General features: G+C 38.1%; 1 protein-coding gene and 2 long non-coding RNA genes across 4 annotated transcripts; 1 reads left to right on the top strand and 2 right to left on the bottom strand.

Moving 5' to 3' along the window:
* The first annotated feature begins 3987 nt into the window (after positions 1-3987).
* LOC142537673 (uncharacterized) lies at positions 3988-4368 on the top strand. Its single transcript, XM_075643169.1, has one exon. It carries the CDS (start codon positions 3988-3990, stop codon positions 4366-4368), a length of 381 nt encoding a protein of 126 aa, XP_075499284.1.
* Positions 4369-6890: 2522 nt separating this feature from the next.
* On the bottom strand, positions 6891-9535 carry LOC142537919 (uncharacterized). 2 transcript variants are annotated; one of them, XR_012818598.1, is made up of 4 exons: positions 9094-9532; positions 8924-9008; positions 8746-8769; positions 6891-7049 (listed from the first exon to the last, which is right to left on the bottom strand). It is a non-coding gene; the product is annotated as an uncharacterized LOC142537919 (long non-coding RNA). The 2 variants fall into 2 exon arrangements; XR_012818597.1 differs by having other exon boundaries at positions 8746-9008; positions 9094-9535.
* Positions 7099-8728, bottom strand: LOC142537920 (uncharacterized). Its single transcript, XR_012818599.1, has 3 exons — positions 8242-8728; positions 8057-8157; positions 7099-7635 (listed from the first exon to the last, which is right to left on the bottom strand). It is a non-coding gene; the product is annotated as an uncharacterized LOC142537920 (long non-coding RNA).
* Positions 9536-15157: the final 5622 nt, after the last annotated feature.

Here is a 15157-nt window from a genome sequence, read left to right as displayed (position 1 = left end):
GCGCGGGTGCGCTCGCCTTCGGACCGCGGGTGCGGTATAGCTTCGGCAATATTCTCTTAAATTTGATTATTATGGACCGCGGGTGCAGTCCCTGAACTGGCGCAGGTGCGCTGTACCTTCGGCAATTGCACTTGAATAACATTCCAAAAACCTCCAATATTATTCCCACGATTCCCAACCTCCTCTAATTTAGACATCCAACTTGTAGGACTTCCTTGATAGCTCATCATGAGTCCTTGAAGTGCATCTTTAAACTTCTTACTTCGTCCCCTCGTTATAGGTCCTTCGGGCAACTCCAACGACTCCCATGCTTTCTTTGGTGCTTGATCAACTACATTTGCATCACAAAAACTCATTTTTAAATTAAAATAAATGATATAACAAATAAATAAATGCATGGATTTTACGTATACTGATTTTGGGCTCTACACACACTTACAAGTTAATAACACACACACACAAACGTTGAAAAATATGAGAGTAGCTAGGGTTCTTGAAAGTTCTTTCAGCAGCCACATTTCTCCTTGCAAATTTCTGGTGATTTACATCTTTTTTTTAGCAAGAATCGTGTAGCAAGCGTTCCCTGGTCATCTCCCATAATTCACCACGTCGATATTCATTATCTTCGATCGTTTAGACGCAAAGGCATATATATTCTTTTATTTTTACATCAATCTTGTCTTAGTAAGTATTTTGATGCGTATTGTATGCAAAATCCGTGTATGTTGTGGAAATGTTTGAGCAAAAATGTTTTGAAAAGATTTTGGATCAAAATTTTGGATCTCAAAAGCGAGTCTACTGTCATTTCGAATCCTGCAAATTTTCGGTCGGTTTTCTGGAAAACTTTCAACATATAAAACATAGTACTTTTTGATACCTTCGATTTGATAGTAAATTCGAAATTTTCGGACAAGAAACGATAAAGTTATGATCATCATCGCGTGACTGCTCAAACTGTGTTGGTTTTCAAAAAATTTCGCGCAAGGTGGCGCTCGGGCCTCGGGCACGAGATTTTACCGCCCGAGTGCCAAACACTGTGGAAAAAAAATTAAAAAAATTTGTCTTAGGCAGGCATGCATAATGTAATAGTATGTTCGACGTACAAAAAAAATGTTTTATTTTTTAGGTATGCTAAATGTATTGTAACCAGTTATGAACAGGTTTGGAAGCCAGAGAACGTATCCGGGGACCTCTTGTCCCCGGTAAAGTATGACCGGATTTTGATCAGGATTGGAAAGCGGTAACCTATGACTAGGGACCAATCCACCCGATAAAGTATGACCGGGGATCTTATGTATGTGGTAGTGGACATCCCTGCCAGCCCAGTACTGTGATTTAGTCTGATCAGGCGCATTTATGTATGAGTCACTTACTTTGAAACATATCTCTACGCAAAATGATGATGATTATGTATGTTCACGTATGTATGATGCAAGTACTTTTATGAAAATGTTAATGAAAAGTTTTACGATATGATGGCACGTCTATGTTTATGTAAGTACGTTCAATTTTAAGTATGTACACTCTGCTTTAAAATGCATGTGGTTTTATTACGTATTATTTGTTATTCTGAGTTTATACATGTTGAGTCTTTAGACTCACTAGACTTGATCGATGCAGGTGAGGACGAGTTAGAGGAAGCGAGAGGTGGGAACCAGTGAGTCGGCTCGGATTGCACGAAGGCTAAACCCGAGGACCTCCTATGTTTTCAAAACTTTTCAAGCATGTTAATTTTAGTTACTCTGATTTTATGAAACTATTTCATGATGTTTAAACGAGTACATTTTTGCCAAACTTTGTGATGCGATCATGGTAGGCCAAGCCCCAAGAGAAGCATGGGATCCTTTGGAGTTGTCGGCATGACCAATCACGAGGGGACGACTGAAGAGATTCAAGGAAGCATTGCAGGGGCTTATGAGCAAGGATGAAGGAATTACAAGCGAGGTGCAAAGTGCTAAAGTGTTTGTGATGCAAGGAAGTAAGTTTGGGAGCCAAAGGAACATTATTCAAGTGATAAATAAAGAGGAGTCCAGAAGCATTGGCGCCCGAGCGGCCAAAGATTACTGCCTGAGCGCCACACTTACTGTCCGAGGAGAAAAATTCCAGAACGCCTCGCGCCCGAGCGGTCACATTTTTACCGCCCGAGTGCAAGTAGTACAGAACCCTCGGCGCTCAAGCGGTCAAATTCTACCGCCCGAGCGCGAGTCATTTTCGAGAAATTATTTATTTCCTTGATTAGAGTCCTAATTATTTTGGCAACTAGATATGGTTATCTTTTGAGTATGTAAAAGATATTGCACGAAATTTTTAACACAATTCAGATATTATTATTGAGTTTATCAAACTTTTGAGAATTTTCTCTCAAGCTTTTCAAAGCTTTTGATTTGTAACCAAAATCAAACTTATCAAAGTTTTACTTTGTGGCGTTTGTCGGTTGATTTCATACGGATTGTCAAGGATAGGTTCTTTGAAGGTTGTCTGTTTTTCAATTGTTTAATCGTGAATATTTGTTGCTAAGTTTTATCACTTAGAGGTGAATATCACAAATCCATACTTGATTCAAAAGATCGGGACAACAAGAATTCCTTGTTCGTTATTGAATTGAGGGCGCCTTTCATATTTAATCGTGTTTGCTTTTCTTCGTACGAGGATTCATATCACTTTGTTTGTAATCATTTTTATTTCAAATATTTTAGACAAGCAGTTATTTTTATCTCAATTTGAAAGATTATTATTTATTTAAGAAAATTTTTATTTTTTCGCAAATTTTAAGTAGTTCAAAATATGGTACGTTACAGTTGGTATCCGAGCAGTGTTCTTGTACAGGGTTATGCCTACTGCCAGTTGTGAGAAGCTCACGAAGTCACACCTCAACTCTGTAAGTTTATCTTTCATGTAGTAAGCATCAAGTCATGATTTCAGCATGTACATGTTTTAAGCTTGAATTACGTGCATCTTATGATATAGATATTATGTTCATGCATGTTGGGTTTACATGTTGGATAAATATTGGAACAGTATGCCTCCTATATGTATGATTGCCCGTGGAGCAAGGGATGAGAATAGAGAAGCTCAAGATGGGGAGAGGGCCACTCCTCCTTGTCCACCCTCAGACAGGTTCAGATGGTTGTAGGGATGACTCAGTTCTTCGCACAGTTTGCGGGGAACCATGCTGCCATAGATACGGGAGCGAGGCCTAGACCAGAGGCGGTATATGAGAGGTTCAGGAGGATGGACCCAAAAGAGTTCTTGGGGACTACTGACCTGATGATAGCTGAGGGATGGATTAAGTCCATCGAGGTAATTTTTGCTTTCACGGAGCTGCAGGATGTAGACAGGGTCAGGTATGCCACTTTCCTGCTGACAGGAGACGCCCAACTCTGATGGGAGAGCGCATATGTGTCAGTGAACTTGCAAACACTGACTTGGACTGGTTTCAAGGAGGTCTTCTACTCCAAGTACTTCATTGAGGAAGTACGCTCCCGCCTGACCAGGGAGTTCATGACATTACGACAGGGAGACAGGAGTGTAGCCAAATTTGTGAGGAAGTTTGAGAGGGAGTGTCACTTCGTGCACCTGATTGCTAATGATGCTTGGGAGAAGCTGATGCATTTCATAAATGGTTTACGGCCGATCTCACGCCATGATGTTAGAGTTACTGGTCCTACCACCTATACTATTGTCGTGTCAAGAGCTTTGGCGGCAGAACCGGACCAGAAGGACATGGAGAATGATAGGCAGGGCAAGAGGCCCTATCAGGCACCCCAGCAGCAACCCTCTCAGCAACAACAGCAGTTCAAGAGGCCTTTCCAGGGACAGCCGGGAAAGAGGTCCTTTCAAGGACCGCCGGAAGGCAAACGTCCTATGCCACAAAAGAAGGCCCCTCAGCAGCATGAGTACACAATGTACCCGAAGTGCAACCGTCAGCATATGGTCTAGTGTTTATGGGGCTTGAGTAAATGCTTCAAGTGTGGGGCCAATGATTACATGCTGAAGGACTGGCCACAGTGGAGCCAGACATATCAGGAGAAAGCGTTCGCCATTCATGCCGAGGAGGCGAACCCAGACATGACTCTACTGACTGGAAATATCTTTGTAAATAGATTAACCACGAAGGCCATGTTAGATTCCGGGGCCATTAACTCTTTTATCTCAAAGACGTCCGCTAATTATTTGAATGTCCAGTCCATTGGACTCGACGTGAACTTCTCCGTGATATTCCCATCGGGGGAGCAGTTATCGGCTACTAGTGTGGTCAGAGATATCGATCTTGAACTACATGGACACCTAGTTTATGTCGTCCTGATTGTGTTGCCCATGCCAGAATTTGATGTCATTTTTTGTAAGGACTGGTTGATGAAGAACTGAGTTCTAATTGATTTTCAAAAAATATCAGTGTTGGTAAGACCGTTGGGCATGGAGCAATTTCTTTTTGAGCCAGACTGGTGGAGAAGTTTCCCTCGCATGATCTCTTGCATGCAGGAACAGAAACTTATACATAAGGGGTGTCAGGCATTCTTGGCCAGTATTATATCAACACTTGACGCACCCACCCCATCGATATCTGATGTACCAGTTATCAGATATTTTCCTGAAGTTTTCTCAGACGACGTCACAGCCTTCCACCAGAGAGAGAAGTGGAGTTCGCCATTAACCTTGTGTCAGGCAGTGTGCCAATATCTAAGGCACCGTATGGTTTGGCCCCAGCAGAGATGATAAAGCTCAAGCAACAAATTCAGGGGCTCCTAGACAAAGAATTCATCCGCCCTAGTTTCTCACGATTGGGCGCACCAGTGCTCTTTGTAAAGAAGAAAGATGGGAGCATGAGGTTGTGTATCGATTACCGAGAATTGAATAAGGTAACGATCAAGAACAAATACCCATTACCAAGGATCGAGGACTTATTCGATCAGTTGCAGGGAGCTACAGTGTTATCTAAGATAGATCTATGTTTTGGGTATCATCAACTGAAGGTAAAAGATGCAGATGTTCATAAGACAGCCTTCAGAACTAGATATGTGCATTACGAGTTCTTGGTGATGCCATTCGGACTGAAGAATGCTCCAGCAATTTTTATGGACCTAATGAATCGAGTATTTCAACCCTTCCAAGTTCAATTCGTCATAGTATTCATTGATGATATTCTTATATACTCGAAGATCCATGAGAAGCACAGTCAGAATTTGGGTACAGTTTTTCAAGTCATGCAGAGTTGCAAGTTGTTTCCAAAATTCAGTAAGTATGAATTTTGGTTAAAGAAAGTAACATTTTTGGGACATATCATATCTAATAGTGGCATTGAGGTGGATCCATCTAAAGTGGCCGCAGTAAAAGAATAGGTTGAGCCGAAGAACACGTAAAAGATCCGTAGTTTCCTAGGCTTGGTAGGCTACTACAGGAAATCTATTCAGGGGTTCTCTTCAATTTCAGTGCCACTCACTTTTTTGACTAAGAAGAATACTAAATTTGTATGGAGTGAAGGATTTCAAAAGAACTCTGATACTTTGAAGCAAGCTTTTATCACAGCGCCAGTCTTAGCCATGCCAGTAGGACAAGGCAATTTTGTGCTATACACTGATGCTTCTAAGCTCGGGTTAGGCGCAATATTGATGTTGCACGGTCGGGTTATAGCTTATGCCTCTAGATAGTTGAAAGTGCATGAGGAGAACTACTCGACTCATGATCTCGAGTTAGCTGCCATTGTCTTTGCGTTGAAGATATGGAGAAATTATTTGTACGGTTAGAAATGCCAGATATTCACTGATCACAAGAGTGTCAAGTATTTCTTCACGCAGAAATAACTTAACATGAGATAAATACGTTGTCTGGATTTAGTAAAAGACTACGATTGTGAAATTAGCTACCATCCAGGGAAAACTAATGTTGTGTCTGATGCTTTGAGCAGAAAAGTTGCATTCGTAGCACAGCTGTCAGTGCAGAGATCTCTTCAGTCAGATATTCATAGGTTTGGCCTGGAATTTTATCTTAAGGGTAGAGCTCCAAAGCTGTCTAATTTGACAGTCCAGTCTTCTTTGCTAGACCAAATCCGTAGAGGTCAGCCTTCTGATGAGCAGTTAAAGAAATGGAGACTGAAGGATGAGGCCAAGGGCAGTGTGATCTACACAGTGTCTGATGGTATTGTGAAGTACAGAGGAATGATGTGGGTGCTTAGTGTTGATTCGATCAGAGAGGATATTTTGATAGAGGCACATACATCTCAGTATTCAATCCATCTAGGGGGTACCAAGATGTACAAGGACTTACAGATGCTGTATTGGTGGCCCGGATGAAGCGAGATATTCGACACTTTGTATCTGAATGCCTCACTTGTCAGCAAGTAAAAGCAGAGTATCAGAGGCCAGCCGGGATGCTTAAGCCGCTTCCTATTCCTGAGTGAAAATTTGAGAATATCACTACAAGAAAATAGACCTATAGTGACAGGGAAATATCATCATTAAAAATTCAAAACCCGTAGTTAAATACCTTTAATGACGGGAAATTTCCCGTCATGGACCATCGTTATTGCCCTCCTTGGTAAAGGTAATTAATGATGGGAATGACGTCCCGTCATTATTGTTTTAGCATATTTAGTGACGGGATTTTACCGTCATTAAAACTAATTTAAATGACGAAAAATTTCGTCATTATAATACAATTTGCCTCTCATTAAATAATTTTTTAATACAATATACCTCTTCATTATATAATCATTTACCCCTCACTAAAAATCGATTTAACAATAAAATTATCCCGCATTAAATTATTAATTACCCTTATTAAAAAATATTTTTAATTATGATGAAATTTATATAAAAAAATATATTAATTTGTCATTATATTAAAAGATGACATTACAAATAAAATATGAATTCTAAAACAATTAATTTTGTTGAACAAAATATTTTATAAAAACAACTGCATCAGCATCTATTCATATATTCAAAATATACAAACTATCTAGTAATAATTTTCTAATCTATCAATGCTTGAATTCTTCTTTGATGCACCATCCGATTAAGGCAAGCTGTTAAGTCCCGTCAGTGTGACATCTGTAAAATATAAATAGGAAAATTCAATTAAAATAAAAATATACTCAAATGATCAAATACCAAGATCCACTTCATGCAACAGTTTATATCAAAATATATTGAAAATAAATTTAAATATTTTAAAGAAACAATAAGAAATATTCCTTCCTGGACTATCCTATGCTTCCAACAATTTCAACTTTCATCAGACTCAAATGGCTACTTAACATCAGCATCATGGTCTTGACAACAGAAATTGAATGGATATAAAACATTGAAACAATTTACTTGCCAAGCAAAGATGGGCCAAAACTAACTGCCATAAAAACAAGCTTAACCCACTTATTCATTGCTCAACAGCACTGAATGAATAAATTTTTATGAGTCACAAGTTCATTTAGAGAGATACCCAATTAGTTCATCTAGCAGCACTGAATAAATAAATTTTTATGAGTCACAAGTTCATTCAGAGAGATACCCAATTAGTTCATCTGGAGAAGAAAGACTAAGTGACTGTAGAATATAATTTGTAAGCATGGTCGCTGGACCACGACCATCACGAGCCTTCACCACCGCGGTTAATCCTTTAGCAGCAATTCCAAAATCACTGAAGACAAAAAAAAGCCAATCAAAACGTCGATTGAAACATGAATGTGCATGGACATCATAAAACTCTTACTCTAAATAAAATTTTAATGCTTTGGTCCCTACAACATGGATATAAATATTGCTTGTCTTTTTTACCCCAAATGAGTTCTTAAAGGCACATTTAATAATTAGAAACTGACCAGGAAGGACGTGAGCAACGAAGAACTTACTTAAAAATCATATCCTTAATATGCATAAATATCATATTCATATGAATTCAACTTTTCCGACTCTAGAAGAAGAGAGAATTATATTAAAACATATTATTAATCTAATAGATGCATAATATAACAAAGATCTGTACTTTGTTCATTACCTACGACAATGTTTCTCCAAAAAATTTGTTTCTAATTTCGGTTACTAATTTATGTCGATTTTACCTGCCCCAATCACCTAATACAGGTCCTCACCAGCAGCACGAGCTTCTCTTCCATCCTCAGTGCGCGGTTCAGGTCGCAAAATCACCAACAATTCAAGCTACCTTTGATCATAAAAAATCTCACAAAGACAAGAGGTCGCAAAATCACCAACGATACAGGGAAAACTTAAAGCTTCAAATCCTTACTCAATACACTCCAAAGAACCAAGAAAAACGAAGCCCAAAAGCTCACCTAAAATGAAGAAGAAGTAGCGCGCGCAGGGTCGCAAATTGCACAATAAATCCAACAATAATCTATTTCCCAAACTAAACTCGATATTTGACTATAACATTCAAAAATATCCAACAAGTCATCTAAAGTTCCAACTTTTCAAATCAACCAATTTATCGGCTAATCCCGCTCCAAATAAATTCCAACAGCTTTAATAAACAACATATTATCATAATTACCCAATACGCATAATAGTTCCAATAATTATTCATTACACAATTTAAATCCCAAAGTCGATTAAAATATCGAATTAATCAAAAATTTCAATTTAAATTTCCAACTTTTTAGCAATACGATTTTATTTACTAAATATTTCCCAAATCAAATACAAAAATTCCAAACATCAACTAAATAATCACAATTCTCAAAATAGTCGCACAATTAATTCGATACTAATTTATAAACTCGTCAAATTATACCTCAAAGCTTTCCAACAATCGAACCTACAATATAAACCCAATATATACGTCAATATAACGCATTACAATCGACGAACACAAATTAAATCGAAGCGGGTAAAAATCCAAAATTTAGCAGCCTACTAAACCGAACAAAAGCTGGAATTTTGGACCCGGAAATCGCAAGATCAAAGCTTACTCTACTCACTAGCCGTCTCGAGGCGGTAACCCACCGGGAACACGTCGGAATTACTATTAATGAGCTGAAAAATGGGCTGGAGTTACTGGGGAAAAACCAACCGACATAATAAGCTTCAAATCCCTACCAAAAGACAACAAATGAACCAAGAAATCGAAACAAAAGCTCACCAAAAATTGGAGGAAGAACACGGGCCGAGCAGCTCGCTACATGACTCGCTGTAGCTCAACTTTCACTCGATTCAAGCCCTAATCGAGTTCTTGGGGTCAAGGCTTACCTGCTGCGGTGGCCGGAGCTTTGGTTTAGGCGACGAGGTGATGGTTGGATGAGGAGGAAGGTGGCCGACGGGATGCAGGGGAAAGGGTTTGGCTTTTTTTTTGGGCTTTTTCTTCTTTTCTTCTTTTCCTACACAAAAATATATACCCAACTATACTATGAGGGGAAATATTAATTTTAATTCAAATAATGACGGGATTAGTTATCTATCGTTACGAAATTAAGAATTCGTCACTAATAATTCAACTATTTAACCATATTTTTTTTACCCTCATAAAAACATCAAAAAAATACTCTTTTAATGACCACTTTTGTATACCCTCATTAAGTTTTTGTCATTATTGATCAAATTTCTTGTAGTGTATCACCATGGATTTCTTTGTTGGATTGCCGAGGTCGGTTAGGGGATCTAATGCTATTTGGGTTATAGTTGATCGACTTCATAAATCGGCACACTTATTACCGGTGAAGACGACTTTCTCCATGACTAGGTATGCAGAGCTCTATATCAGGGAGATATTTCGATTGCACGGGATCCCAGTTTCTATCGTGTCTGACAGGGACCCGAGATTCACATCATCCTTTTGGAAGAGTTTACATGTAGCCATGGGGACGAAGATAATATGCAGTACGAAATTCCACCCTCGGACAGATAGCCAGTCTGAGCGAGTGATTCAGATATTGGAAGATCTGTTGAGAGCTTGTGTGATAGATTTTCATGGGAATCGGGAATCGAAACTACCTCTAGTGGAGTTCACCTACAACAACAGTTTTCAAACATCTATATGTATGGCTCCCTACGAATCATTGTATGGAAGGAAGTGCAGATCGCCGATTCATTGGGATAAATTCGGTGAGAGATTAGAACTTGGCCCAGAGATTGTTCAGCAGACTGCAGACATGGTGGTCAAGATTCGAGACAGGATGAAGATCGCCCAGAGTTGCCAAAAGAGTTATGCTGACAAGAGGAAAAGGGGTCTCAAATTTGCCGTAGGAGATCGCGTATTCGTGAAGATAGCACCTATGAGGGGTGTTATGAGGTTTGGAAAGAGAGGCAAGCTGAGTCCGAGATTCATTGGGCCATTCGAAATTCTTGACAGAGTTGGGACACTTTCTTATTGTGTAGCTCTACTGCCGAATCTAGCTAGAGTACATACACAATGTATTACATGTTTCGATGCTGAGGAAGTATATGGCAAATACTTCGCATGTTTTGAGCTATGAGCCCTTTCATCTTGCTCCATATCTGTCATATGAGGAAGGACCCGTCCGAATTCTAGACAGACAGAAGCGAAGGATTCGGAACAAAGTGACTAGGTTGGTCAAAGTCCAGTGACTGAATCAATCAGTGGAGTAGGCCACTTGAGAGGCCGAAGCAGATATTAGAAGTCGCTACCCAGAGTTTTTTGATAAGATTTAATTTCGAGGACGAAATTTATTTAAGTGGAGGATGAATTGTAGAGCTCAAATTCCGTACACGTAAACCCTTGCATTTATTAAATGGTTAAAATTATTTATTTAATTTTTAAAATAATTTTAGCGATGCATGATTTATGCTTTGAAATATTTTAAATTATTATATTTTTATTTGAAGAACGTTAAAATTTTTTCTTGAGTTTTATGTTTCAGGCAAATAGTCAGTGCGGGATCGGAAAAAGAGACCGATGACGATTTAGGCGATTATCGTAATGTGATATTTTATTTCAAGTCAAGAAAATTGTTATCTTAAGTGCTTTTTGAAATTTGAAGCATTTTAAAGTCTAATTTAATTTATTAGGTGATTTTGAGATTTTAATATTTTCAAATACCAATTTGACAATTTGGAGATTTTAATCTTGAAACTTGGTACTTAATTATTTTATTTAATCTTTGAGTATTTTTGAATAATTAGAGTAGTATTATTTTTATTAATAATTTTTTAATTCAGCACTTTTAGCCCCTAATTAGTTAATTAATTAGTTAATTAAGCAAATTAACTCCCTAATCCACACATACACACTTACACGTTGACAACACACACACAACACACACACACAAGCGTTGAAAAATATGAGAGTGGCTAGGGTTCTTGAAAGTTCTTTCAGCAGCCACCTTTCCCCTTGAAAATTTGTGGTGATTTACGTCCCTTTTTCGAGAAAGAATCGTGTAGCAAGTATTCCCCGGTCATCTCCAAGAATCCACCGCGTCGATATTCATTATCTTCGAGCGTTTAGACGCAAAGACATGTATATTCTTTTATTTTTGCATCGATCTTTTCGTAGTAAGTATTTTGATGCGTATTGTATGCCAAATCCGTGTATGTTTTGCAAAAGTTTGAGCAAAAATGTTTTGAAACGATTTTGGATCAAAATTTTGGATCTCAAAAGCGATTCTTCTGTCATTTCGAATTCAGAAAAATTTTTAGCCGGTTTTTCTGGAAAACTTTCAATATATAAAATGTAGTACTTTTTGTTACCTTCGATTTGACAGTAAATTCGTAATTTTTGGACAATAAACGAGTGAGTTATGTTCATTATCGTGTGACTACTCAAACTGTGTTAGTTTTAAAAAAAATTCGCACAAGGCGGCGCTCGGATGCTGAGATTTTATCGCCCGAGTGCCAAGCATTCTGGGAAAAAAAAATTGTCTTAGGCAGACATTCATAATGTAATAGTATGTTCGACTGCAAAAGAAAATGTTTTATTTTTGAGGTATGCTAAATATCTTGTTACCAATTATGAACGGGTTTGGAAGCCGGAGAACGTGTCCGAGGACCTCTCCACTCCAGTAAAGTATGACCGGATTTTTATCAGGATTGGAAAGCGATAAAATATGATCAGGGACCAATCCACCTGGTAAAGTATGACCGGGGATCTTATGTATGTGGTAGTGGACATCCTTGTCAGCCCAGTACTGTGGTTTAGTCTGATCAGACGCATTTATGTATGAGTAACTTTCTTTGAAGCATATCTCTACGCAAAATGATGATGATTATGTATGTTCACGTATGTATGATGCAAGTACGTTTATGAAAATTTTTATGAAAAGTTATACGATATGATGACACATCTATGTTTATTTAAGTACGTTCAATTTTAAGTTTGTACGCTCTACTTTAAAATGCATGTGATTTTATTACGTATTATTTGTTACTTTAAGTTTATACATGTGGAGTTTTTAGACTCACTAGACTTGATCGATGCAGGTGAGAACGAGTTTGAGGAGGAGAAAGGTGGGGACCAGTGAGTCGGCTCAGATTGCCCGGAGGGTAAACCCGAGGACTGCCTATGTTTTCAAGAATTTTCAAGCATGTTAATTTAGTTACTCTGGTTTTATGAAACTGTTTAACGATGTTTAAACGAGTACCTTTCTGAAAACTTTGTTTGTAATCATTTTTATTTCAAATATTTTAGATGAGCAATTTATTTTTATCGCAATTTGAAAGAATATTATTTATTTAAGAAATTTTTTTTTCCGTAAATTTTAAGTAGTTCAAAATACGGTACGTTACAGTGCGACTTGGCTGAGGGCTGGGGCTCGGTGTTGGTCTATGATAGGTCGGAGAGTGTTCCAGTGATGGTTAGGAGGGTTTGGGCTCGGTGTTGGTCTATTATTTGCTACTCATGTTTAGAACGTGCTGAGTAATTAGAGTCACAAAGTTTGAATGCTTCAGGTGATGATATTATTGAGGGAGGCGCTGACGCTTGAGTGGATCGAGTCTGGCAGTACACTCCCGAGGGACATTATTTTTCGCATTAGCTTGATATTCAATGTTTTAAATATTTTGTTAATGATTTAATTAGAGATTTTTATACTTTATTTTGAGGTTAATTGATTTTGTTAAAGGTCGATGTAGGGTTTTTGGTTAATTAACGTGTTAGGGATTTTTATGAACTTGAGATTTCAACTGCTGAATTATTTTGGATGACCGAAATATTAAGTTATTTTCAAATATGAATTTCGAATTTTATGTTTAAAAAAAATTGTAGGATTTTAAAGTTTAAAAAGTGGACGTTTCAATATATTAAGACAGAAAGAAGATGAAGACATCATTTAACCTCTTTATTTTTCTTTCAAATAAAATTTGTAATGTTTTCGTTTCATGTGACTGTAATTCCAGCTACTATAAGTAGCTAAACAAGTTTCTCATTCTCTAAAGGAGGTTGCTATGTAATTGTAACGTCCCAAAAGCAACCTACGTAAACCACATGCATGCAAATGATTTAAATTTCATATTTAACTTACTTAATTGATTTTATGTGCTTACATTATGCATACAACATGATTAAGGGACTGATTGCATGATGTTACGAAAATTCTAGATTTTACTCGAATATTCGATAATAGGCTGAGGGAAGGAGACAGGGGACGACCAAGATAAAATAAATGTTTTTCGATAAATATTTTCGAGGCTTATTAATATGATTAAATATGATTAAATTTTTCTAAAAATGATAGAGTCCAAATTATTTTACGACATGAGCCTAATTTTTATCCAGAACGCCGGTTTTGGGCAAATGAGTGACTTTTAAAAGATCAAAAGCATTATTTTCGAAAACTAATTTTATAAACTTTTATTTTTCAGTTAAATAGACGATATTGGGCTCAATTCATCTATGTTGAGTAAGCCAATTTCCTATAAACCCCAAGGCCCAAAACATAAGCATATTAACATGCAAATTAAAATTTGTAAAAAAATAAAAATCTAGGTCTTTTGTACCCATAACCTGCCAAAACATTACACACACAACACACATATTTTCGAAAATCTCAAGGGAAGAAACAAGGAGTCTTCGTCGCCCGTTTGTTCTTATTCGCACCCCACGTCGACGATCATAGATTCGAGCGTTCTAAAACACAAATGCACGTTTCTAAATTCTTTTGACGCTTCATTCAAACTATATTAGCATGTTTGATTATTTTTGTATGAAAATAGTTATGCTCGATTGGTTTAATGATAGAACGAATATTTCAAACGTTTGATGATTTTATGCTTGTTTATTAAATGTTATGATTCCTAAGGACATGCTGCCAATAGGAGGTGTTTAAGGGACGGGAAAAGAGTCGTTATTGGATGAAATACATGCTGGAAATCGAGCTTGACTAAGCAGGAGAGTCCTAGGGTTTTCCTAGGCCACCCGATTCGAATAAGGCTTAGCTAAGGGTTGGGCTGCTTGCAGCCCGGCCAGGGCTGGTTGGGGGCTCTTTGAGGGACCTGACTAAGGGCTAGGAAGAGTCCTAGCCATGCTAGGACTCAGAGGCTGCCGTAGGGGAAGAGTCCAAAACCGCATGGACTCTTCCCCATGCCCAATATAGAGGCCACGGGCAAGAGGGGCTCACGACTGTTGGAGATTGGCTAGGTTGGGCCTGGGGTTGGTCCAGGGCCGGCTAGGGTCTGGAGTAGTCGGTGGTCAAGTAAGGAGAAGAGTCCTAGTTTAGAAGGAGTCCTAAGCGAGCAAGGAGCGTCGTGGCTCATGTCACGAGCAGGAGGTTGCGACGTGGGATAGGGGCTGGTTAGATTGGTCAGGCATGGTCAGGCCTGGTCAGTAGAGTCGCTAAGAGGTCTGGTCAGGGGATGGCTCGAGATAGCTCGGCCATGGTCCAAGAAAATCAACAGATGGCTCGAGAGGGGAGCTAGGATTCGAATATCGGCTAGGAAAAAGAAAAAGGGACGAACCATGCTCCACGGGGGTTGGTTCATGGTTCACGAAGGTTGTTTAGGTATAAAAAGTCTATGTTAAAGTTTGGAAAAAAAATATTAAAGTTTGAATTAATTCGGGAATCAAGCGCTTCACAAATTAGTAAATAGAAAATTAAATAGAAAGCCTCAAATTTAAGTTAAATAAAAATATTAAAAATTAAATTTAAGCTTAAATAATTATTTGGGATAGTCTAGATTCAACAAACGTAAGAAAAAAGTCAAAAAACAAGAAATTTTAAGCAGGGGCAAAATGTTATTTTACTCCTAGGTAGTACAAA

This window comes from Primulina tabacum, chromosome 2 (assembly GCF_025594145.1).
Source record: "Primulina tabacum isolate GXHZ01 chromosome 2, ASM2559414v2, whole genome shotgun sequence".
In the NCBI taxonomy this organism is placed as follows: Eukaryota; Viridiplantae; Streptophyta; class Magnoliopsida; order Lamiales; family Gesneriaceae; genus Primulina; species Primulina tabacum.
The sequence above is the reverse complement of the archived record's forward strand: the minus strand, read 5'-3'. Positions and strand labels throughout refer to the sequence as shown.